Below are 26,533 nucleotides of genomic sequence, written 5' to 3'. Positions count from 1 at the left end.
ACAGCAGAGAGCTGGCCTGGAAGAGGGGCAACCGGGACAGAATCCGGCGCCCTGACCGGGACTAGAACCCGGTGTGCTGGCGCCGCAGGCTAGAGGATTAGCCTAGTGAGCTGCGGCACCGGCCTCTGGTTTGTTTTAATTCTCCATTTTGAAGGTCTTTCCAAGGCTTGTCCTGAGAACTTTGATAATCCTATCTTATTGAAAGGAATCATTCTTGATTCCTCAACAGTAGAATGACAGCTTTTTGTTTGCCTTGTAGCATTTGTTATTTGTGTGGTTATTTGTGAATATATCCTATTGTTATTCCATACCTTCCTGCTTCTTGTATCTCCTGCCACTCACGTGAGAGACCAGGACTGACTTCCAGGTTTATGGCTTTAGCCTGGTCCAGCCCTAGTTGTTGCAGGCCTTTGGGGAGTGAGCCAGCAGATCACAGAGAGCTTTTTTGCTTTTGCTGTCTCTCTGCCTTTCAAGTAGATGAAAAATAAATAAATTTTTTTTAAAAAAGTGATTTTAAAAGGATAAATAAATCACAATATTTCAGTTATACTTCCCTAGTGGGATGTATTTTGACAACAAACTACTGCCCCCAAATAATCCTGAATTGAAATCATAGTAGTGGTACCTAGTGTTGGTTAATAATTTGGGGAATACAAGTGTTAATTTTGAGGATATACTAAATAAGTAATGGAAATCAAGATTTTAAATATAAAAGGGAAGAGACACAAGAGTAAAATCAGAAAAGTTAAGTAGAAACCCAATAATCTCCCCATGAAAATCACAGCAAGTTATTTTATACATAATGACAAATTGATTCTAAAGTTTATACAGAGAAGAAAAAACCCAGAAGATCCAGCTGAGTACTGAAGGAGAAGAACACAGTTGGAAGGCTGACACTACTCTGCCATAAGACTTTCTGTAAAGTTACAGTAATAAAGACAGTGTGTGACTGGCAAAAGAAGAGACAGTGGAACAGAATAGAGAGCCTGGAAGTGGACCCACATAAATGTAGTCAACTCATCAATAAAATGGAGGAAAGAAAACAACCCAATTTAAAGAACAAAATCTTTAAAGAACACCTCACCAAAGAAAATAGACACGATGGCAAGTAATCATGTGGAAAAGTGTTCAGCATCTGGCTGGCGCCACAGCTCACTAGGCTAATCCTCTGCCTATGGCACCGGCACCCCAGGTTCTAGTCCCGGTCGGGGCTCCGGATTCTGTCCCGGTTGCTCCTCTTCCAGTCCAGCTCTCTGCTATGGCCTGGGAGTGCAGTGGAGGATGGCCCAAGTCCTTGGGCCCTGCACCTGCATGGGAGACCAGGAGAAGCACCTGGCTCCTGGATCTGGATCAGCGTGGTGCACCGGCCGCAGCAGCCATTACGGGGTGAACCAACGGCAAAGGAAGACCTTTCTCTCTGTCTCTCTCACTATCCACTCTGCTTGTCAAAAAAAAAAAAAAAAAAAAAAAAAGTGTTCAGCATCTATATATCATTAGGGAATTGCACATTAAGATAGCACTGTACACTTATTAGAATGGTCAGAATCTGGGACCAGCAGTATGGTGCAGCAGGTTAAAGCCCCAGCCAGCAGTACCCCTAATGGGTTCAAGTCCTAGCTGCTCCACTTCTGATCCAGCTCCCTGTTAGTGCTCCTGAGAAACTAGTGGAAGATAGCCTGAATCCTTGGGCCGCTGCATCCACATGGGAGACCTGGAAGAAGCTCCTGGCTCCTGGCTTTGGATCAGCTCAGCTGCAGACATTGTGGCCATTTGAGGAGTGAACCAGTGCATGAAACACTTTTCTCTCTCTGTCTTTACCTCTCTCTGTAACTCTGTTTTTCAAATAAATAAAATATATCTTTAAAAAAAAAAAAAAAAAAAAAAGAATGGTCAAACAAACTTCTAGGATGGGCATTTAACAAAGTGGTTAAAATGCCACTTGGGACACCCACATCCTTTAGCAGAGTGCCTGGTTTGATTCATGATTACAGCTTCCTGCTAATGCAGATCCTAGATTATAGCAGTGATGGCTCAAGTAATTGGGTTCCTGCCACCCATGTGGGAGACCTGGATTGAGTTCCTGGATGCTGGCTTCTCTTGCCCCACCTTCTCACCACCCCAGCTGTTACCTTGCTTTCTCTGTCTTCAGGTAGCTGTGACCTAACTACTTGATAATTTTTTTTTTTAAAAAAAGATCTATTTTGAAAGAGTTAAAAGAGTGAGAGGGAGAGAGAGAAATCTTCCATCCGCTGGTTCACAACCCAGATGGCCACCACAGCCAGCACTGGGCCACGGCAAAGCCAGGAGCTTGATTGGGGTCTTCCATGTGGATGGCAGGGGCCCAAACACTTGGGCCGTCTTTTGCTGCTTTTCTTATGTCATTAGCAGGGAGCTGGATCAGAAATGGAGCAGCCAGGACACAAACCAGCGCCCTTATGGGGCTTTACCCACTACACCACAGTGCTGGACCCACTGCTTGGTCTTACCTGCTATACCAAACACTTGTTCCCCACCCCAGCCCCCAGCAAGGAGATCTTATTTGGAAAAATGAAAAGAACTAGTGGTTTTCAGCTATGATAATATAAAAATTACGCAGGGTAATTTTAGTTGTGACCTTTTAGATGAATTAATGCATATGTGAAAGCTTTTCCAAAAGTTATTTTTTAAGCATCAGAACACTGTTTAAATATGCTATAATCATCCCTCACAGCAAACTGCAAAGTAGGCATTTTTAAAAAGATTTATGTATTTATTTGGAGGGCAGAGTGATGGTGAACAGAAGGATGGTTTTGGAAAGAGAGCACTTTCATCTACTGATCCACTCCCCACATGCTCACAACAGCTGTGGCTGGGCCAGACTAAAACCAGGAGCCAGGAATTCCATCCAGGACTCCAGTGTGGGTGGCAGGAACCCAAGTACTCGGACCATCAAGCTGTGTGGAGCAAGGAGCAGTATCAGAAGCACAGAGCAGCCAGGACTTGAAAAGCACTCTAATATGGGTTATGGGTATCCTAAGCCACTGTACCACAATGCCTGCTCCAACAATAGGCATTTTTATCTCAATTTTTTATTATAATTCAAGAGACAGAGATAGCCCATCCACTGTTTTACTCCCCAAATGCCTCAAAAGCTGAGCCTGCAGCCAGGAACTCAGTCCAGATCTTCTACTCAAGTGGCAGGGACCTATTTGGACTGTTATCTGCTGCCTCCTAAGGTCTGTACTGGCATGTAGCTGGAGCCAGACATTGAACACAGGTACTGCAGTATTGAATATGGGAATTTTAACTGAAATCTTAACTACCAAGCCAAATGCCTACCCTTAATCTCCATTTTGATAAAATAAAACTGAAGTTCGGAGAGCTTAAGTGGCTTACCCAGAACCTTACTCTGAGTAACAGAAAGATTTGGAATGGTCCTCCTTAAGGAAAGGTCAGTGGAGGAAGACAACTTCACAAGATTGTTTTCATGGGGCTCTTAGCTGGAGGGTGAATGCAGAAGGTGAAGACTGAATAACTTCGCTTTGTAGACATACAAGCTTCTCTTTTAGACTAAGACTCTTAGGAACTCAGAGCACTCCGATATGTGGGATCCTGGCGTTGTAAGCAGTGGCTTAACCTGCTGCACCACAGCACTAGTCCCTGGGCAGTACATTTTAAACATCTGTACTTAGTAAGTCACTATTAAGCATCGTATTTAGTAGATTCTGCTTTATTGGTCTCTCCAGCTAGTATACAGATAAACAAAATTTACATAAAGTTTTTAACATTCAGAGCCAACTATTTAGAATTGAGAACAAAGGAAAGAGTCCACTCTGAATCAGCATTATTGTAGAACCATGAAAATGGTATAATTTGTAAATTAAATAATAAATTCATAAATTCATCTTACGGATTTCTTTTTCAGGCCTCCCCCTTACTCAAGTTCAGGAAGACAGTGAAGAGGCTCGATCTGCTTCGTCTTTCTTTGCAGAGGTTTCCCAGTATACAAGTGGGTGAGTAATAGTCCATTAGTCTACTCTGCTTCAGTAGCATTGTGTTAATAACTCCATTTCTGTCAGTTGCTTGGCAGGACGCTCCAGATAAACCATTTTAATTCCAGATTTTAAAATCAGTTGAAGGCTTTTAGTATGTGACTTTGTCACAAGATAGGCTTATATTGAAAATAAAAATGATTTTGGTGATTTTACCTTGAAATAAAAGATAGTATGTTGGAATAAAATCTACCTACTTGCTGATGAGACTAACACAAGTTTGATACATCATTGTTTACTTTTTTTAAACTATGAGAACACAGGCATAAGATGATGGAATTTTAACAAATGGCAATATTTAAAATTTACGAGAATGCAGAAAGTAGAAAATGAGTTGTTCTTCTACAGCCACCCATGCAATTGGTGTGCTTGATTCACTTAACTGATTACATTTGGCCATCCTTGTTAGATTTTGCATCCTCAGATTCAGCCAGTCACAGGTCAAAAATATTTTTAAAAATTGCATCTGTATTGAATATGTACAAACTTTATAGTCTTGTGATTAGTCCCTAGCAATGCAGTATTAAGTACTAGTTACTTAATGGTTATATTACATGAAGTATTAAAAACATCCAGACATGATTTAAAGTATACAGGAGGGGGCGGGCATTTGGCCTAGTGGTTAAGATGCCAGTTAGAACACCTGCATCTCACATCAGAGAACCTGAGTTCAGTTCCTGGTCCCAGTTCCTGACTCCCACTTCCTACTGTTGCACACCGTGGGAGGCAGCAGGTGGTGACTCGAGTCATTGTGTCCCTGCTGCCCATGTGGGAGACCAGATTGAGTTCTTGGCTCTTTGCTTCAACCTGGCCTAGCCACACCTGTTGTGGGCATTTAGGGAGTTAGTGGATGAAAGGCATCTTTATCTCTCTCTGTATCTCTGCCTCTCACATAAATAAATACTTTTAATAGAATATTTAAAGTGAAGTTATTAACTATTTAAGTATTTTGTATGTTTGAAAATTAAATGAGTAACTGGTTAACTGTGACTTTGAAAGAGGATGTGTTAAAATCTAGGGTTTTAGACTGATGCATATTCCGTTCTGTTCTGGAATTAATGTCTCTCAGCTGCACTGGGTGTGGTATCCCTGGCTGGTATTTGTGGGTCTCCTTGAAGAATGGCATCACCCCCTACCTACGCTGTGCTGCATTGTTTTTCCACTATTTACTTGGGGTAACTCCACCTGAAGAACTGCTTACCAGTAAGTAGGAAAATAAAGTCACAAAGTATAAAATGGAGATATTGTTTTTCTCAACCTTCAAGCTCCAAAACATACACTAGAGTAGGCAAAACTACTTCATTTCCCACCCAGTTTGTCTGTGCTCCTTTCAAACATGTGCCAGTGATCAGGTATAGGTTAGTGAGGCCAAAACCAGATGCAACTCATAATCTGCAAGACCTACTCTTCTGTGTTGTTTATGTGCTTGAGTTTATAAAATGCCTGCCTGCAGAATATGACTGATAGGGTAGTAAGAGGTTGGAAATATTGTTTGTCTCTAGAGAAGAAAATTATTTAGCTTAAGTAGGAAGTAGACTTGACGGTATACCCTGTTATTTGAAATTTCAACATATGACCATTAAAGAATTAAAATGCTGCTGGGAAAGATCTGTGGGAATCAACCAAAGCTACATAAAGTTAAGCAATAGAGTCATTTTCTTTCTTATTTACTTGCCTCTAAGTCTAGAGCTAAGTAGAGAAGGCTAAAAATTAGAATGTTTGTATGACTTTGGGAGAGTCGTCAAAATTCCTCAGAGATTCTTCTTTTGTCTTTTGAGAATAAAATGACCAGATCACCTTTACTATCAACTTCTTTATCTTGAGCTCTGTTCACTTGGATTTATCTGACCTAGGTTTATCTTGATTCTATACAAAATACAATGCTGAGAAAATCAAAAAAGAAAGAAGAAAAACACAAGATGCTACTTTCCAACTATTTGCTAGTACAGATCTGATATTGGCACATACACAAAACTCATGTGTTTGTTCATCTCCTAGATGCCTATACTCTGGCAGTGAATGTCAATAACAAATGCAAATGAACAGATAAATTTGTATAATATAATATCAAACAGTGATAAATACGACAAGAAGAAATAAAGCCGAGCATGTGAATAGAGTGTACTGGGGCAGAGTGGCAAACTCTTTGGGATGTAGTCATGGAAAACTACTCTGCAAGGAGACATTGGACAAATAGCTGCATGCATGAGGTTATGCTAGGCAGACAGTTGAAGGAAGAGTGTTTTTAAGCAGAAGAAAAGATAAACACAAAAGCATAATTTGGCATAGGCAAAGAGACGAGAATGGCTGATGCCTAATGAACAGGAGAGGAAAAGCGAGAGATGAGATCTAGGAGGCAATAGGAGGCAGCTCACTTGGGGCCCTTAAGCCATTTTTACACATTTTACACTAAGTGTGGTAGTTAGACATTGGAGCCATCTCATCAGAAGAGTGACTCACCCAGACTTATGTTCTAAAAGGATCTCTGTGGCTTGTTTGCCACCCACAATTTTATCAAGTACCAGCTATACTTTCTCTATATAGCATTTAGAAATGAGCATAGCAATGAAGAATCTCTGCTGACAGATCGACCAGGTAGAATAATGTGTTTATAAAATGTATTTTTCTGCTCTTACAGATTCTGCAGAAGGAGAATACAATGCACTCTGCAATTATCTGTCTTTACCCACAAATTTGTTCCTGCTTTTCCAGGAATATTGGGATACCGTAAGGCCCTTGCTTCAGAGGTACTATGGGGGCATTGTTGGGCTACTATTTTGTTTGTAAATTCTAAATTAAAAGTGTTTGCTAAGCTTTTAGGATGGTTGGCATTGATGGAAGGGGTGGCGAAAGTAGAGAAGAATCGTAATTCACGCACTTGAGGAGGGGGGAGACTGGCAGCAGCAGGCATTTGCTGCTTGCTGCACTATGACTAACGTGCATTTTACTTTTCTCCCTATGGCTGATGTTTCGCCCAAGTTTTAAGTCAGGTAGAGAAGAGGGGATGTGGCTAGCAGACATAAAGTCATAGTTCAGTATCAAAAGAACCCAAATTGCATCTCATTTGGCAGCGTACGTCTCAGTCAGGTGACTGAGGATACAAGAAAAGTTATTTGGCAGATGAAAGACATTGAAAGGTCAGTTAACTTTCCCAGAGGGAAGTGTGTCTTTCAGAAAAAAATTTCCCTGTTTTCACTGGCTCTGCTATTCAGTGTCAACCCTCCTTAACCTCCAGCCTCCTTACCTGTGTTTTCCTACATCATTTTCTGTCAGTTCTATAATCACTTCTCCCTGTGCTACTCTCACTTTATTCCCTCATGATTTTCTTTAGTCTGCTTGCTTTTTCTCTTCCTCATTTTTCTTTCTTTTTTTTTTTTTAAAGATTTATTTATTTATTTGACAGGTAGAGTTACAGACAGTGAGAGAGAGAGAGAGAGAGAGAGAGAGAGAGAGAGAAAGAAAAGTCTTCCTTTCATTGGTTTACTCCCTGAGTGGCCGCAATGGCCAGAGCTACACCAATCCGAAGCCAGGAGCCAGGTGCTTCTTCCCGGTCTCCCATGTGCGTGCAGGGGCCCAAGCACTTGGGCCATCCTCCACTGTCTTCCCAGGCCACAGCAGAGAGCTGGACTGGAAGAGGAGCAACCGGGACTAGAATCGGCGCCCATATGGGATGCTGGCGCTGCAAGTGGAGGATTAACCTAGCGTGTCATGGCAGCAGCCCCTCTGTTTTCTTTAATCAATGTCTTTCTCCCTCCATGCCCCCATCAGGACTTGCGTCAGCCTCTGTCTCCTGTCACTCTTCCTTTCTGGTTTTTTTTTTTTTTTAGATGTATTTATTTATTTGAAAGTCAGAGTTAATACACAGAGAGGGGAGGCAGGGTGGGGGGAGGTTTCCATCACTCCCCAGTTGGCCACAACGGCCAGAGCTGGACTGATCTGAAGCCAGGAGCCAGGTTCTTCTTCTGGGTCTCCCATGCAGGTGCAGGGGCCCAAGGGCTTGGGCCATCTTCTACTGCTTTCCCAGGCTATATAAGAGAGCTGGATCAGAAGTGGCGTAGCCGGGACTCGAACTGGAGCCCATATGGGATGCCAGCACTGCAGGCGGTGGCTTTATCTGCTATGCCACAGCACCGACCCTGGTAGCTTTATCCATTATGCCACAGCGCTGGCCCCTTTTCTGTTAACTTCTTTTCTTTGCCTCCTTATTTCTCATGGGTATTCTGGGTTCCAGTATTATCAGAATGAATTGTTTTAAAAAAATCAGTATTATGGGTTTTGATAAGCACCATCACAGTAGGTTGTACTAATTATATTTTTATATTCTTAGATTACTTAAATTTTGGACTTACTACTATAGTTTAGTATAGTATTAAAAATTCAGAGGCAAGTGTTCGGTGCAGTGGTTAAGAGACCACTTGGGATACCCATATATCATATTAGAGTGTGTAGGATCAAGTCCTGGCTCCACTCCTAGGTCCAGCTTCCTGCTAATATGCACCCTCGGAGGCAGCAGGTGATAACTCAAGTAATTAGGTGCCTTTCACCCCTGTGAGATACCTGGATTGAGTTCCAAACTCTTGGCTTTGGCCTGACCCAGCAGGCATTTGGGGAGTGAACCAGTAGATGGGATATCTCTGTCTCTCTGTCACTCTGATTTTTAAATAAAGAAAAAAATAAGATAATAGACTTTTTAAAAATCCTTCTTTGTGAAATACTAACAATGGTTTCTGTTTTTTTAGTAAGTCTTTGATTGACAAACTCTTTTTAAAAAAATAGAGGGAAAAAGATACAGGGAGGGAGCTTGCACCATGGCATAGCAGGTTAAGCCACTGCCTGTGACATCCCATATTGGAGTGCCAGTTCAAGAAATTTCAACTGCTCTGCTTCTGATCCAGCTCTCTGCTAATGTGCCTGGTTTTCAGCTATTCGGCATGTGAACCAGCGGATGGAAGATATCTCCCCCTCCCACCCGTCATTCTGATTTTCAAATAATAAATAATTTTTTTTATTTGACAGGCAGAGTGGACAGTGAGAGAGAGAGAGACAGAGAGAAAGGTCTTCCTTTGCTGTTGGTTCACCCTCCAATGGCCGCCGCAGCCGGTGCGCTGCGGCCGGCGCACCGTGCTGGTCTGATGGCATGAGCCAAGTACTTATCCTGGTCTCCCATGGGACGCAGGGCCCAAGGACTTGGGCCATCCTCCACTGCACTCCCTGGCCACAGCAAAGAGCTGGCCTGGAAGAGGGGCAACCGGGACAGAATCTGGCGCCCCGACTGGGACTAGAAGCCGGTGTGCCGGTGCCGCAAGGCGGAGGATTAGCCTAGTGAGCTGCGGCGCCGGCCCATAAATAATTTTTTAAAACTACAAGGAGAGGGGCCGGCACCGTACCTCACTTGGTTAATCCTCCACCTGTGGCGCTGGCATCCCATGTGGGCGCTGGGTTCTAGTCCCAGTTGCTCTTCTTCCAGTCCAGCTCTCTGCTGTGGCCCGGGAGGGCAGTGGAGGATGGCCCAAGTGCTTGGGCTCCTGCAACCACAGGGAGACTGGGAAGAAACACCTGGCTCCTGGCTTCGGATCGGCGCATACTGGCCATGGCAGCCATTTGGGGAGTGAACCAATGGAAGGAAAACCTTTCTCTCTGTCTCTCTCTCTCACTGTCTATAACTCTGCCTGTCAAAAAAAAAAAAAAAAAAAAAAACCAATAAAAACTACAAGGAGAAAGAAAGGGGCAAGGTTTAAGATCAAAGAAATATAGGAAAAACACAGAAGAAAGGAACAGAACTGGAGAGAATGGCTTGTTGACAAATATTATGCTGAAGTTGTGATGATTCATTTGCTTTTTCTCTTGGCTCCAAATATAGGTGGTGTGCAGACCCTGCCTTACTAAACTGTTTGAAGCAGAAAGGCACTGTGATCAGGTTGGTTTTACTGCTTGATGCTTTTTCTCCCATCCACATGGTGTGTTCCTAAAGTTGTTGGTTGAGTGGTGCTTTGTAGACTACCTTCTTCTTTCTCAGTGCATTGCTTACTGGATCTCTTGCTAGCTCCTTCTCTGAAATCAAATTTTTTTCATGCTATTCGTTTTTCTTGAATGGACTGTCTTTTGTCTGTTAAATTATTTGAAGTCATCGGCTCCTCGTAAGAGAATTTTCACTAAGCTAGTGCTTGCCCATTAGAAGACAAAAGATCTGCTGGTATATTAAAATCAGAGGGTAGTGGTTTATAGTATTTCTAGAAACTCTTTTTTTCTTTTGAGGATATAGATATAAATAGAACTCTCTCTCTCCTTCTTTCTCTTCCTATGTGTATGCCTAGAAACTACCCAGAAACTTTTCTGTGTTTTTTTTTTTTAATTATTTTATTTATTTGAAAGTCAGAGTTGCACAGAGAGAGGAGAGAGAGAGAGAGAGGTCTTTCATCTGCTGGTTCACTCCCCAAAGGACTGCAATGGCTAGAGCTGAGCTGATCCAAAGCAAGGAGCCAGGATCCAGGAGCTTCTTCCAGGTCTCCCACACAGTACAGGGGCCCAAGGAGTTGGGCCATCTTCTACTGCTTTCTCAGGCCACAGCAGAGAGCTGGATTGGAAGTGGAGCAGCAGGGACTCGAACTGGTGCCCATATGGTTTGGTGGCACTGCAGGTGATGGCTTTACCGGTTGCACCACAGCACCGGCCCCGACTAGGTCTTTTTGAACCCTGGGACCCTTTTAATATACAGTAACAATTTTACTACTTTATCAGGCACTTGAACTTACCTTAAAAAACTTAACCTTTTTGCTTTTTAGAATATCAGTGTTAATTATAATCTAAGATCACTAAACAGTAAATTCTGTATCACTAAACAGTAAATTCCACAAGGTTAAGAGCTGCATGTTCATCTTTTTTGTATTCTCTCTCAGGCCTGGTTTGTGTTATGCAATGTCTTATTTTTATTCAAATTTAACTGCATCAATAAACAAGCAGAGAAGTTGACCCTCAGCTATAAATACCAACACTAGTACCATGTTTCTGTGGATAAAACAAAAATTATGAGACAGTGTACCTTTTTATTTTTTCATCTTCTCTCACCCCTCAAACTCATTTCCATTCACTGCTTTATTACCTTTCTAGATATTACAGAAATCCATAGACTGCTTTCTACTATAACCCAGCTTCACTGATTTAGTGGTAATAGATCCACTCTTGTGCTTAGCATTATTCACATCACCAAGAAAATTAAGATCTTAGAGGCCAGCACTATGGTGCAGCAGGTAAAGCCTCCGCCTGCAATGCTGGCATTCCAAATGGGTGCCAGTTCGAGTCCTGGCTGCTCCACTTCCGATCCAGCTCTCTGCTATATCCTGGGAAAGCAGTAGAAGATGACCCAAATTCTTGGGCCCCTGCACCTGCATGGGAGACCCAGAAGAAGCTCCTGGCTCCTGGTTTCGCATTGATGCAGCTACAGCGTTCTAGTCATCTGGGGAGTGAACAGCGGTTGGAAGACTCTCTCTCTCTTTCTCTGTAACTCTGCCTTTCAAATAAATAAAATAAATCTTAAAAAAAAAAAAAAAGAAAGAAAGATCTCAGAATAGAGAGGAGTGAAAAGTGTAAGATATGAGAACATATTTTTGTATTGTGAGTCTCACAGTTTTTCCTGTATTTCAAGTCATTGTGTGGTTTGTAGCTGTTTCCCCTCCATGGTACTGAAATATTCTGGGTAACAAATACAGCTTTTGGTCATGGGTAATTTGCAATATAGTTATAAACATGAGACCTAACACACTATAACATACAGTATAATAATATATGGGATATATCATTAAATCAATAGAAATCTAAAGAGGAAAAAGTTGTTAATGAGGCAGAACTAGTGTAAGAGGAAATCATTTTTAGCTGAATGTAGGAAGAATTTAAATTAATTGGAATGTGAGGAAGGAATTCCATATTACTCAGATAATCTTCTGGAGGACATGTAAATAAGGCTTTTATTTTATCTAGCATGGTGAGAATGAATAATAACATTTGCCAGCATGTATCAAGTTCTAAGTATGTTTCACTTCAGTGTCTCATTTAGCCTCCAACAGCCCTGTGAGTTTCCTTGATGGTATTGCTCACATTTAACATTTCCTAAATCAGGGTGAGTCTTTCAACTGATGAGTTCATTTAATATGATGTTTTTCTCTTTATCCCCATGAAAACCTATTAGTACATTGATGGAGTGCCCATAATTGGAATGTAATACATTTCAACCCTAGTATATATATGAAAAAATAGCAGGCTTATGTTCAGAGATTTCTCGAGTATCAGAAAAATTGAGATTTTTAGTTTGACTTGTCTGATTTCAAAAGCTGAGTTCTTAACCACTGCTTTATGTTACCTTTCTAGACAGTATGGAAATCCAGCCAGAGCAGTTTAGTCTTAGGAAATACTGGGTGTTGAGTTTGGGAAGTAGCCAGCTAATGAAAAATTTGGAATTGTAGCCTATGAAATTTGGAATTAATGTAGTCAATGGTAGGAATTAGTTTGGGTTGTAATTATGGATTCTTTGCTTATTTTTAAGATATTCTTCTATCATGTTGGCCAATTTTTGATCTGGGCTTATTGACTCATACATAAAATTGCCTTTTAAATTACATTTCTAGGTACCCTAGAAAAAGAAATAGCTTGATTGAGCTTCCTGATGACTATAGCTGCCTCTTAAATCAAGCTTCTCATTTCAGGTAAGAAGAGAAAGAAAAGAATGTATGTGTGTATATGTATGTGTGGGTGGGTGTTTGCACACCTACATATGTATACATATACATATTTAAATCTTTTTCTGAGCTTGCAATTTGCATACACTACAACTAGTTAACTTTTTCTAAGACAATAACTGAACATCTCTATTGCAGTGATTATCAATCTCTTCTTTAAATTGATGTGAAACATACATAGCATACAGTTAATCATGATAAAGTATACATTTAGTCAATTCACAAATGTTATGTGACAACCATTTTTCTCTAGTTTCACAACATTTTTGTCATCCCAAGCACCTTGTACCGCTAATCCTTCCCTATGTTCTTTGTCTCCTATCCCTTGATAACTAATAATCTACTTTCTTTCTCTCTGGATTTGCCTTTTCTGGATATATAAAAGGCATCCTACAGTAGGTGACGTTTTACATCTGACTTATTTCATTTTGTGGTTTATCTAAATTGTAGTGTATCAGTACTTTCTTCCTTTCTGGGCTAAATAATACTCCACTGTAAGTTTATCCCACAGTGTGTTCCTTTATCCCTTGATGAGCCTTTATATTCTGTCAGCCCCTTCGGACTGTTATGAATCGTGCAGCTATTAACACCGATGCACAGTTCTGCATGGAAGTGTGTTTTCATTTCTTTTGGATATATGCCTAACATGGAATTGCTGGGACACAGGATAATTTTGTTTCACAGTTGGAGGGACCACAGTGGCTGTGCCATTTCAGATTCCTGCTAGCATTGTGTGAAGCCTCCTGTTTTTTCACATCCTTGCCAGACCCTCAGTGAACCACCAGCAAATCTAAACTTACAGTCCCAGTTTTTGGAGGACAAGATCCCTGTGGCCCATGCTGGCATAAACAAGCCACACCAGGAAAACAAGGCATTATCTCCATAGCTGCCTGCAGAGGGCCGGGGACAGAGGCTGGTAGCTGCCGTACAAAGTGCTGAAATTCATGAAATTTGCCAGACCCCCCTTTATCACGCACTCCCATAATGCAGCAAGTGTTCATCTAGACTCAAGAGTTCCAAAATCATTGCTTTAAACAGTTCCTGTCAGTTCAGTGATTGTTTTATTAGAGGGATTGCTTCCTGGATCTCCCTGCACCACCATCAGTTTATTTATTTTTAAGTCTCAACAACTCTTTTCAAAAAAAAAAAAAAATCTTACATAGCAACCCTTTAAACTTGTAACAGCGGAACGGGTAATAGCATTGTGACTCAGGCTTCAGTCTGGATCCTGGAGAGAAGAGTATACTCCCTTGGGCTTTTCTGGCATCATGTTCCCTCCTACATCAGTCAAAAGCAATCTAGGATGGAGGAGGTAGTCTAAAACTGTTAAAAAAAAAAAAAAAAGTATAGTTATACACACAAGCATATAGACTCACCTCTAAGGGTACAGCCTAAGAACTAATCATGGGGCTCCAAACCCATAAGAATCGGTGGTATAAACACCATCTTCAGTGTTACAAAGATCAACTTAACTGTTAAAGGCAACAGACTGGTCTAAGTTTAAAAGAGATGACATAAATAACATCAAATACCCGGTAAAAATAATAGAATTAAAAAGGAAGGAAGGACCAACATGGGAAACAGTCCACACAGGAGACTCCTAGAATGACTTTCACAGTAAATAACACTCTAACCTCAGAATCAACCCATAAGGCTTCCTGGTTGGGCTGAAAGGCCTGCAAGAGCATCTCAGGCATGGAAAGACAAGACTCGGGGGGGAAAAAAAACAACCACCCTACATGGAGGATCTCTGCGAGACCTCAGAGGAAAGGAAGGGTCATCAAAGAAGGAGACACTCTTCTCTGAAGGAAGAGGAGAACATCCACTTTGCTTATGGCCGTGTCCAAATACCGATGGAGTCTGTGGTCACAAAGGGCCTCCATAGCCCTGGCAGCTTACGACAAGAGCCTGGGGTGATCACTGACATCATAAAAAAAGAGTGTTAATTGTTAAAGGAACAACAGTAGTCAATGTGTACTTGCTCCCCATGTAGGACCTCTGTCCCTATTGAATTGCAATATGAGAATGGACTGCAAATTCTCTCCCCAAACTGTACTCTATATATTGTGTGTGGGCGTGGGGGCAAATTGTTGAAGTCTATGATTAGCATAGAGATGGTCCTCTGTATATAAAGTCATACTAAATGATCCATAATGAAGGAGATGGGAGAGGGAATGGGAGGTGGGAAGGGAACGCGGTGGGGGGCATGAGGGAAAGAAACACTGTATTCCTAAAGTTGTATCTATGTAAAAATGCATTCATTAAATAAAAAAAAAATCTAGGGAGCAGGCATAGAGCAGTGGTTGAGAGGCAGATGCCTGTGTACCATATCAGAATGGCTGGAACTGTACCAACTGATATAATATCAGTTCTCCTCCTGCTTTGCACTTCCTACTGGTGCAAATACCCAAACACCCTGGGGGGCAGCAGGTGATGGGTCAAATGGTGGGATCCCTCTCACTCATGGGGAAGATCCAGATTGAGTTTTGGAATTCTGGTGGCCAGACTGTTCTTGGCATTTGGGGAGTGGGCTATCAGATGGGAGAGTGCTTGCCATCTCTCTCTGTTCTCTTCCCCTTCCTCCTTACTCTGCCTCTGCCTCTGTCTCTCTGCCTTTCAAATAAATAAAAAATTTGAAAAAAATGGGGCCAGCCTTGTGGGGTAGCAGGCTAAGCAACCGCCTGAACTCCAGCATGCCATATGAGTGATGGTTAGAGTCCTGGTTGCTCCAGTTCCAGCCCACTCCCTGCTAAAGTACCTGGGAAAGCAATAGATGATGGCCCAAATACTTGTGGCCCTGCCAGATGGAGTTCCAGTCTCCTGACTTCAGCCTGGCACAGCCCTGAATGTTGTGGCAATTTGGGAGTGAACCAGCAGATGGAAAATCAATTCTCTTTCTCCCTCTCTCTCTTCCCCCTGTAACTCTGACTTTCAAATAATTAAATCTTAAAAAGGGGGGGGCAGTCCTGATCATTCTAGTTCTTCAATATCCTGTGATTTTTTTTAAGATTTAGTTTATTTTTATTTGAAAGGCAGAGTTACAGAGAGGGGGGAGAGGAGAGGGAAGGAGAGAGGGAAGGAGGAAGGGAGGGGGAGAGAGAGAGAGAGAGATTTTTCATCTATTGGTTCACTCTCCAAATGGCCACAACAGCCAGAGCTGAGCTGGTCTGAAGCCAGGAGCCAGGAGCCAGGAGCCTCTTTGGGTCTCCCACATGGTTGTAGGGGCCCAAGGGCTTGGGCTATCTTCTGCTGCTTTGCCAGGTGTATCAGCAGGGAGCTGGATCAGAAGTGGGGTGGCTGGGACTTGAACATGTACCCATATTGATGCAGGCAGTGTGAGCAGTGGCTTTACCCACTGCACCATAGTGCTGTCCCCAATATCCCTTGATTTTAAGAAAAAAAATGCAATGGTCTCAGATTTTAAGAAAAAAGCAGTGGCTCTCAAAAAAATTTTTTTAAAGAATTTAGTTATTTATTTGAAAGAGTTAGAGAGAGGCTGTGCCGGCCTGCGGCACAATGAACTGGGTCTTCCTGAAACAGAGAGTGGGAATGCGGGGACAAGGACGCAAAGAATGGAGCCAAGACAAGTCCTGATCAAGGCTCGTTTATTGAATAAATGCAGTAGTATTTAAACATGACCAGTTGTTTACAAGGAGGAGCACAAAAGATTTACATATCAAAACGGCTCTTAAGGTTACAATAAAAACACTTAGGTGATAAATGAAGGTTACAGGTGTGACTGATTATTTGTATCATCTCTTGTGAAAGGTTTTGGTTCCTCCTGCCTCTTCCCGGAATCTCCCCTAGCCTAATTGTCTGTGCCGGGAAGTCTCCATTCATATGTTTAAAGTGTAAACAAAGGGAGTGACTACCTGTGGCTGCCCACAAGAGGCAGAGGCAAAGAGAAGAAGAGAGATCTTGCAATCACTGGTTCACTCCCCAAATTTCTGCAATGGCCAGGGGTGAGCCAAGCCAAAGCTAGGAGCTTCTTCTGGGTCTCCCATGTGGATGCAAGGGCGCAAGGACTTGGGCCATCTTCTGCTGCTTTCCCAGGAACATTAGCAGGGAGCTGGATCCAAAGTGGGGCAGCTGGGACTTGAACCAGCACCAATATGGGATGCCAGTGCTGCAAGCGGTGGCTTTACCCACTGCACCACAGCACCAGCCCCTCAAATTTTGTTTTTTTTTTTTTTTTTTTAACACTGTTTTTACTGATCAGTTTAACTGGAAAAGGAACTACATGATAGTAAAGACTGTTGAGACACAAATAAGTTACAGAATATTCATTACTAATACTGTATGTACAACACCTGTTACTTTTACAAGAGAAGAGCATAAGCTTAAACATGACTTTATGTGATAAAATAATGTCCTATAAAGTTGAAAATATTGGGGCTGGCTCTGGCACAATGGGTTAAAGCCCCAGCCTGCAGTGCTGGCATTCCATATGGACGCCAGCGTGGGTCCCGGCTGCTCCTCTTCCAATCCAGCTCTCTGCTATGGCATGGGAAAGCAGTGGAGGATGGCCCAAGTCCTTGTGCCTCTGCACCCATGTGGGAGACCTGGAAGAAGCTCCTGGCTCCTGGCTTCGGATCAGCTCAGCTCTATCTCTGGCTCTACCTCTCTCTGTAACTCTTTGAAATAAATAAAATGATTCTTTAGAAAAAAAGTTGAAAATATTTATTTTATTACACTTACCTTGGTCTATTGTCATGTAAGTTATTTGAATAGCATAAATTCAGTGACTACCTATGAGATATCAGTGAATGGAGGAATTTCATTCATATCTGCTTCAGCCATTGGAGTATAAATATTCTTACTTGAATCATAATGCATCAGGTTTTGACAATTATAAAGTAAAACTTCTTTTGATGTATTAATGTATCCTGTACACTCAGATGATATCACATCACTAATCATAAATCAGATTGATAATAGTGACATGAAATTGTAGTTACTTGTAATTACAGGAATCTCAGCAGTTTGAGAATTATAGCCTATTCAAGACTTCATTAATTATCTACTGGTAACTGATTGCTTTAAGCCCTGGAGTCAGGGGGTTTAACTGGCCCAGCAGGGGCTTGAGTAACCCACACTCCATTCTGTTACCAGGTTGAATTGACCTGGATGTTTAAGTTCCCTTGCTAATCAGCCAATTAAAGCAATGGTTGAATCACTTTCCCTTTCAACATTAAAAAAATTAGCCAACTAGAGACTGGTATTGTGGCACAGAGGGTAAAGCTGCTGCTTGCAAGGCCAGCATCTCATATCGGTGTGCTGTTTTGATTCCTGGCTGCTCCACTTCCAATCCAACTTCCTACTAATGAGCCTGGGAAAGCAGCAGAAGATAGCCCAAGTGCTTGGGCCCCTGCTACCCATGTGGGAGACCCGAATGGAGTTCCTGGTTCCTGGCTTCAACCTGACTTGGCAGAGCTGTTTTGGCCATTTGATGAGTGAACCAGTGGATGGAAGATCTCTCTCTGATACTCCATCTCTCTCATTCTGCCTTTAAAATAAATAAATATCTATTTTTTATTTAAATAGCTAGATAATTTCAAAGATTGAAACTGCCTCTAAATTCACTGATTCTCCTACTCTTAGGACTACATTGCTAACACAAAAACCTGATAGAGGTGGGCATTTGGTGCACCAGTTAAAGCAATACTCGAGAAGGCCATATCCCATACTGGAATACCTAGGTTCAAGTTCAGTTCTGCTACCAATTCCAGATTCCTGTTGATGTGCACCTTGAGAGACAACAGGTGATGGCTTAGGTGATTTTATTCCTGCTACCTGTATGGGAGACCTGGATTGGGTTCCTGGCTCCCAATTTTGTCCTGACCCACACCCAGCCATTGCAGGTGTCTGGGGAATGAACTTAATAGAGCTCCTGTCAGTCTGTCCTATTTCTCCTGCTCTGTCTCTCAAATAAATTTTTTTTTTTCAAAAAAGGATTCCATAAACACGTCTCAATCTTAAGGCATATCTAATAGTCAGACTTTGTAAGAACTATCAGGACACCATATATTTACTAATAGATTTTCTTACTGTGGACAAATCAATTTTTTGTTATATCCTTAGGGAGAAGTACTAAAGAAGAATTATTAAATGTTTCATTGTTTTAAGAGTTTTATTTGCTGGAGAGGAGCAAGTAATGAAAACATGCTTCATTGCTCATTGGATATATGGTGCTTTGTTTTTCCCTCATTCTGAATGTCTCTTTCCCTTTTGAGGTGCCCACGGTCTGCAGATGATGAACGAAAGCACCCAGTCCTCTGTCTTTTCTGTGGGGCCATACTGTGTTCTCAGAACATTTGCTGCCAAGAAATCGTGAATGGGGAAGAGGTTGGAGCTTGCATTTATCATGCACTTCACTGTGGAGCAGGAGTCTGCATCTTCCTTAAGTGAGTCAATATTGCTGATTGCCTTTCCCAAATCCGCTGATCTTTGCTTCTTGACTCAAGAAAAGATAACAATGTTTGCTCCCTTTTTTTAGACAAAACTCAGTTTAGTTTATTTGTCCCTGTTTATATTATCTCTGTACTGATTTCCTAACAGATAATGGCCTTGGCTTTTCTATATGTTAACTGTGATGCAGTGCTTATCATACGCACATATGCATTTAATCATATTTCCTGGTGCAACAGGTTAAGTTACTGCTTAGGACTCCACATCCCGTATTGGAGTGCCTGATATTGAGTCCCATCTCAGTTTAAAGTCTAGCTTTCTGTTAATACATACCCTGGGAGGCAGCAGATGATGGCTCCAGTGCTTGGGTCCCTGCCACCCACATGGGAGATCCAGATGGAGTTCCTGACTCCTGGTCATCAGCCTGGCCCAGCTCCAGCTGTGGCAGGCATTTGGGCAGTGAACTAGTGGGTTAGTGGATGGAAGGTGGCTGTCTCTCTCTCTCTCCCTTTCCCTCTCACTCTTTCTCTCTCTCTTGTTCTGCCTTTCAAGAAAAATAATAACTTTTTAAAAAATTGTATTTCCTTTTGATTGTTTTGCTCTTCAGAATCAGAGAATGCAGAGTGGTCCTGGTTGAAGGTAAAGCCAGAGGCTGTGCCTATCCAGCCCCTTACTTGGATGAATATGGAGAAACAGACCCTGGCCTAAAGTAAGATTTTCTTTTAATAGGAAGTTTCTACCAGTTTTCTTTTATATATTTATAGGTTTTAGTCATGGTATTGTATGTGAATGGTTACAGTTCTTTAAATGCAGAAGCTAATGCTAAATGTGGAATGGTATTTTTAAATAACTGCAAATTGAAAATATTAAATATGATACTATCCTAAATGTAACACAATTGCCAAAAACTGCCTGCCTCTAAATTTTAAAAATAATACTTCTTCCGGCCGGCGCCGTGGCTCAATAGGCTAATCCTCCACCTTGCGGCGCCGGCACACCGGGTTCTAGTCCCGGTCGGGGCGCCGGATTCTGTCCCGGTTGCCCCTCTTCCAGGCCAGCTCTCTGCTATGGCCAGGGAGTGCAGTGGAGGATGGCCCAGGTGCTTGGGCCCTGCACCCCATGGGAGACCAGGAAAAGCACCTGGATCCTGGATCCTGCCATCGGATCAGCGCGGTGCGCCGGCTGCAGCGGCGGCCATTGGAGGGTGAACCAACGGCAAAGGAAGACCTTTCTCTCTGTCTCTCTCTCTCACTGTCCACTCTGCCTGTCAAAAATAAAAAAATAAAAAAAAAAATAATACTTCTCCAAAACTTTAAAGACAACATCCTAATGTTTGAATGTTTTATATTAATCAATCTTTCTTCAGAATTAGAAGATTTGACACTGATATACAAAAGAATTTGTGGTGTCCAGTGAGAGAGTTTGGTTTGGAGTAGACGTTCATAATTTCCATTACAATAACTGAAAGCTTTTATTAGCCAGCTATATGAGGCTTAATGACTTCTGAGCATTAACAAAATATCTATACTTCTTAACTTTTTGTGCCATAATCCAGTTGGGGTTCTACTCATTGCTTATGAGATTGAGGAGACCACTTTAATAGTTGTCCTGAAGTATATATAAATAAAGATTTGATCCCATGACAATAAACTGTCTCTCTTTCCATGTAACTAAAATTTTGTTCTTTTATGGTGGTGTTGAGAATGAACAGGCTCCCTAGATGGGGCCTGAGATCTCTGATCATACAGAAATTTGTTTTTGTTGTGACCACATTTGATCTTTCTTTAGGTTTAGGGAGGAAAAAAAGTAGTTAATGACAGGATAATTTGAGTTGGTCCAGAAAGAGAAACAGTAGCAGAATTGTAAAATTAATTAGGCAATTTCATATTTTCTCCAACCAACTGAGACACTTGAATGCTTCAAAGAATGTGATCTCACTGTTCATTGTTGGCAATGGCCAAGATTTAGTCATTTTTGATGAACTGTTACACAGTGTTGCAAACTGCAACCCTAGAATGGAAGTGATTTTATTTTATTTAAATGTTTGCTAATCACCTGCAAGTTTGTTGTATCATAAAAACAGTTATAACCAAATATTTATGAGTAGCGGAATATAATCTGAGGGCTAAGTGTTAGGCCTCAAACCTAACCTCCAGTATGCAAAGATCATAAATCCAAGCTGGATAAATTTTAAGATCCAAAAAAACAAAACAAAACAGCCAATGAAGTCCCATTCAGGCTAAAAGAGAATAGTGCTGCTTCAAGTTATAAACTGCACTGGCCATTTAAATAAGATCTCATAGTGTCCATAGTGTACTTGACCTGAATTCTGAATAGTATAGGGTAAATTTCTGCCTCATTAAATATATAACCTATCAAGTTCTTAGTGACTAATGGTGAAGGGACACTATCCCCTTTTAAACCTTTTCTTAGTGGTTCTTCCCAGCTCTAGGAACATGTCAAGAATGCAAACTAATTTCGACAATAAGGCCAAGATAGTTATTTGATTCAAATTTGCATGTTTTTGTTTTGTTTTGTTTTCCCCCAAAGGAGAGGCAACCCTCTTCATTTATCTCATGAGCGATATCGGAAGCTCCATTTGGTCTGGCAACAACACTGCATTATAGAAGAGATTGCTAGGAGCCAGGAAACTAATCAGATGTTATTTGGATTCAACTGGCAGTTGCTGTGAGCTCCAATTCTGCCTCAAGACAATCACGAATGACTTCAGTGGGAAGACTGATTGAGAATTACGGAGACCTTTCCAAGGGCTGGGGAAGGATTGGAGGGTTTTTTGCTCCATGTCCAGATTCACGTACATCAATAAAATATTCCTTAATGGAGTATTGCTTTCAATTAGAAAATGTATGCTTCAAGGGAAAGAAGGACATAGATTATCTGTTTTATGTTCTAGAACACTAAAGAAATGCTTGTTCACGCCATGTGTCTGATTCTGCTAATATTTCCAGGAAGCTCATTCCCCTTCATAATCTGTCCGATTTCATTTCATCCACCTAATGAATGAAGTCACATCAAGTAAATTGTGTACAATGTTGTATTGGATAACTTTTCTGCCATTTTGTGTTTGTTGGTTTTTCCCCCAAGTTTAGTCTAGCTGGCACTGGATCACTGACAAGAGTCTAATATCTGTGATAGTCTTCCTTGCAGCTGAAGAGGAAATGCAGAAATCATGCATTACAGTTCATTTGAGAAAGACTTCAAAAATGTAAACCTATTATTTGTGCTTTAAGGAAATACCCCTAATTTCCACCTGCTGACTCCTATATGGACAGATTGTGATTTCAGCCAGTGTAAAACAGTATTTTTCTTCTGTAGACGCCAAGAGGACCTAGGATACTGCTTTCGTTACTCATTCCTGATGAGAAGAGTAGCCTGTAATCCACACCTCTGACTACAAACAGCTTTGTTAAATTCTGAAATTACACTTTCTATTTCCCAGAGGCAGGTTTCTACAGTGATATTTCTTATCTCTTAATCATGGAACTACCCTATCTGACTCGTAGAAACCTAATATGATTCTGATGGAAACTATTTATAGAATGAGAGTAAGAAAATTCTCCCAGTGAATGGATCATGACAATTGTAAATTAAAACTATCAGATTTAAGCCAACTCTGCAACCTTCTGTGTCTTTGTAAAAGACAAATCCTTGATTTGTTCCCTGTGTGCAACCTTCTCATAAATTCTGGTTGTATGACTAGTACAAACAACTTTAAAAAGCCATGTAATCAGTAGTCTGCATCCCATAATAAATGCCCTGTGGTTGAGCCATCTTGTTTATAGATAACCGAAGTCTCCCGACTCTGTGCATAGACTTCTTGGTTTTGGGCTTTAACTTTTTATATCAAGAACTTGTGATACAAAACAAAAGACAGAAGATATATTGAAACCCTCTATTTTAGCTTCTGTTTTCTCTGGGGTAATGTCAGGTGTTTGAAAGATTCAAAGACTGTATCTTATTTTGACTTTGGCTACTACTGTCTTATATGTGTGGAAGTGTTTTGCTAACTGCTTTTTGCTCAGCAAAGGCAAGCAAATAAAAATATATATGCTAAGTGATTCATGCACATTTGGGGCGAGGTATTTTTTTTTTTGGTACTTTTATGTAAAGAAAAGTGAATTTTGTGGTAAGGGCTTGGCAGGAGCCAGTATCGGAATCACAATCATGAATTTTACTTGAATAATTGCTATTCAGAAGATATCAGGAAATATCTACAACTGTAATGAATTTGTAACAATCAACAGGTGAGGATCAGAAAACTCAGTATTCACTTTGTCAGATTTGCCAGTTTAAATGATTTGAACATTTTCCTTTGTTTCTTATATAATTTATCTGATGGATTGTTTGGAAGTCTGACCTAGAATAGACAACAGAAAATGCTGATTTCTGCCCTGATTGGCCCCAGTTTAACAAAATAAACTTTCATTCAAGTTGTTTCATGTTCACTTCATAAATCCTGGAGTTAAGTTCTCAAGCTGCCAGAAGGACTACCTGGCGATGGCCAGCCAGACCTTAGCTGCCAAAGAGCACACTTCTTACTGAGTTCTGCTTATTGGGCTTGATTCAGATCTCCACACTATAGATGAACGTAAGTTTCAGCGCTGCCCCAAGCCCGAAGGATTTCTCATTATGTTCAGATGTACCAGTGGTATGCCTTCATCACTGCAAACAATTATGCTTATGAAGTTTACTCACAAACAGCCAAGTCACTTTGTTTTCTTTAGCACAGTAAATGAAGGAACAAGTTCAACAGGATGGCCCCAAAACTGTGTTTCTCAAATGTTTAATGAGGGACTGGCAAGAATTTTAATGATACAGTGAAGAAAAACATATCTGTAAAATTAATTTATTATGTTGGTGTATGGGCTGTGAGTTCATCTTTTAGTGGTCATTTGTCATTTCATAACAACTATGCATTTTGGTTCACTGTGATGATGATCTATATTTAGTGACTGCAACATGTTTATACCACTGATTCAAATTCCATCCATGATGAAGTTATACAAATAATGCATATATTGATATCTTTTATTGCAAAAATGTAAATTTAAAACTTGTATAATGTTCTTGTGCTTTTTGAAATAAAATATATGTGTATATTTAAAAAGAAAAAAGGGACTTCTCATGTTTGGGGATTTGGGTTTGAAGTATAAAAATTTATAACTAGATAAAAGCTATAGTAAAAAATTATGCTTATCAGTTCAGGCAAATTTTTTAGAAGACACAGATGTTTAGTGTAAATGGATGTCCAAAGTTTTTGACCATGCATTCCATCTGTAAATAGTTTTTTAAGCATACATACCAAATATAAGTACATATTTTTTTGTGTTCATATAGTACCATGCTAATACATTAAGTATGATGAAAAACAGCTCAGAGGTGGGCATTTGGCCTGACAGTTAAGACCCAGATTGGGGCACTCACATCCTGTACTGGAGTGCCTGAGTTCATGCCCTGGTTCTGCTTCCATTTTCAGCTCCCAGGAAATGTATGCCCTGAGACACAGCAGGTGATGGCTGAAGTAACTGGGTCCCTGCCACCCACATGGGAGACCTGTACTGAGTTCTCAGCTTCTGCTTCAGCTTGGCCTGCCCTTGGCATTGTGGGCATTTGAGGAGTGAACCAGCAAATAGGAGTTCTCTGTCTCTAGCTCTCCCTCTCTAATAGATAAAAATTAGTAAATACATTTTTTAAAACATAGCTCAAGGAAGGGAGATTAAAAGACCACTTGAAATAGAAACAGATATTTAAGTATCTTCCAAGTGAACCTGTACATCCCTTTGTGTATGCACACTTTATTGTGCAGACAGCTGTCTGGAGCAACACTGCCCGGAAAAGTTCTGCATTTGCATTGCAGGGTAGTAGTCACCATCTTCACATGGCTACTCAGTGCTTGGAATGTGGCTAGTAGAGGACCTGAATTACTGATTTTATTCATTTTAATTAAATGTACAGTCCTAATTGGGTAGTGGCTACCATATGGGCATCATATGGTAGTGTAATCTTTCTCAAACTTGACTGCATTAAAGTCACCTCTAGAGGGTGAGCACGTTCTCAATTCTCACCCTGGATTCTGAATCTGAAGAGAATCAGCGGGATTTCCTTCTGCTCCTGAGCCACGACTCTCCACTTGTATGGAGCTTGCTTCTTTTCAGCTTAGTAATTTTCAGACTAAGTGCCAAAGAAAGGGAAAACATGCCAAACTTGGATAGTTATGTTTTGTTTTGTTTTGAGTTTCTATATAAGCTTTCATTGGTGCCTAGAGTCTAAAAAGAAAAAGTCATTGTTTTAGGACTTTAAAATATTCTAGGAGTAACAACACTCAAGACAGTGAAGCAATGTTTTCTTTGGGAAGAGGATGAAAATGCAGGACACTGGTAGTTGGAAGGGAAATCACTAAGGGTCTTTTCCATACTTAACCTTAGAATAAATGGACACTACTAGGAAAATCAGATCATCTGCTCAGGCATATTGTTTATCATTTACAATTAAAAATTTTTATATTACAAAGGATGCCATTAATTGTCGCTCCCCCTCTTCGTGGAGGAACGACACAGGACCCTGCGCTGTTCTTTCGTCTGCTCGGCCCTCCCCGGGTTTGCTGCTGGTTCTTCCCGGGTTGGCTACCGTCCCTTCCACCTCCGTGGAAGGGCGGTTCCCCCTGGCCACTTTCCCCACTTCCGCAGGGGAGCGGCACACCGCCGGCCGGCTCTCTCGGGGGCTGCACAGGTGTTCCTTCAGATAGATGATCCTGGTGCACGCTGTCTCTCTCCTCCTTTATAGTCCTCCTCCGCCAATCCCAACTTGGCTGCCCACACACCGAGTACGCTGCTCTCCTCCAATCAGGAGCAGGATCAGCTCCTGGAGGTCATCACTCAAGTTGGCAAGAGGCAGCTGCGTAGAAGCTGTTTTCTCCTCTCCCAGCGCCATATTGTGGGAGAGCAGATGCATAGAATAAGTCTTAATTCCAGTAACTTAGTCTAGTCCGGGTTGCCCCCCACAGATCCCCCTTTCTTTTTATTTTTTGGCGTTGATACGCACCTGTCTTCGGTGCCCCGCGGCACACACTCTGCTCTGCTTGCTAGAGTTGCCCACAGGTGCTTACAAGCCCTACCAATCAGGCAAACCGAATCGGGGTCCTCTCTTCGCCATGTTGTGAGGAGGTTTTTAGGCGCTGATGCGTGCCTGTGTTCGGTGCCCTGCAGCACATGCTCTGCTCTGCTAGAACTGCCTGCAGGTGCTTACAAGCCCTATCAGGCAAACCGAATCCAAGCCCTCTCATTGCCGTCTTGTGGGGAGACTTACTGGTGTTGGTTCGTGCCTATCTTCGGTGACCTGCAGCTC

General features: G+C 41.5%; 1 protein-coding gene across 5 annotated transcripts in view; it reads left to right on the top strand.

The window, feature by feature from the left end:
- UBR1 (ubiquitin protein ligase E3 component n-recognin 1) overlaps positions 1-24,303 on the top strand; it is a 169,001-nt gene extending 144,698 nt beyond the window's left edge. For all 5 annotated transcript variants that reach the window (XM_070054077.1, XM_070054074.1, XM_070054075.1 and 2 more), the window contains 8 exons: positions 3,905-3,992; positions 5,101-5,234; positions 6,670-6,778; positions 9,892-9,948; positions 12,650-12,727; positions 18,994-19,164; positions 19,776-19,877; positions 21,719-24,303. In XM_070054077.1, the coding sequence (XP_069910178.1) occupies positions 3,905-3,992; positions 5,101-5,234; positions 6,670-6,778; positions 9,892-9,948; positions 12,650-12,727; positions 18,994-19,164; positions 19,776-19,877; positions 21,719-21,860 (881 nt within the window). In that variant the 3' untranslated portion in view covers positions 21,861-24,303. The remainder of the gene's footprint in view (positions 1-3,904; positions 3,993-5,100; positions 5,235-6,669; positions 6,779-9,891; positions 9,949-12,649; positions 12,728-18,993; positions 19,165-19,775; positions 19,878-21,718) is intronic.
- The last annotated feature ends 2,230 nt before the right edge of the window (positions 24,304-26,533 follow it).

Source organism: Oryctolagus cuniculus, chromosome 12, assembly GCF_964237555.1.
Source record: "Oryctolagus cuniculus chromosome 12, mOryCun1.1, whole genome shotgun sequence".
In the NCBI taxonomy this organism is placed as follows: Eukaryota; Metazoa; Chordata; class Mammalia; order Lagomorpha; family Leporidae; genus Oryctolagus; species Oryctolagus cuniculus.
The sequence above is the reverse complement of the archived record's forward strand: the minus strand, read 5'-3'. Positions and strand labels throughout refer to the sequence as shown.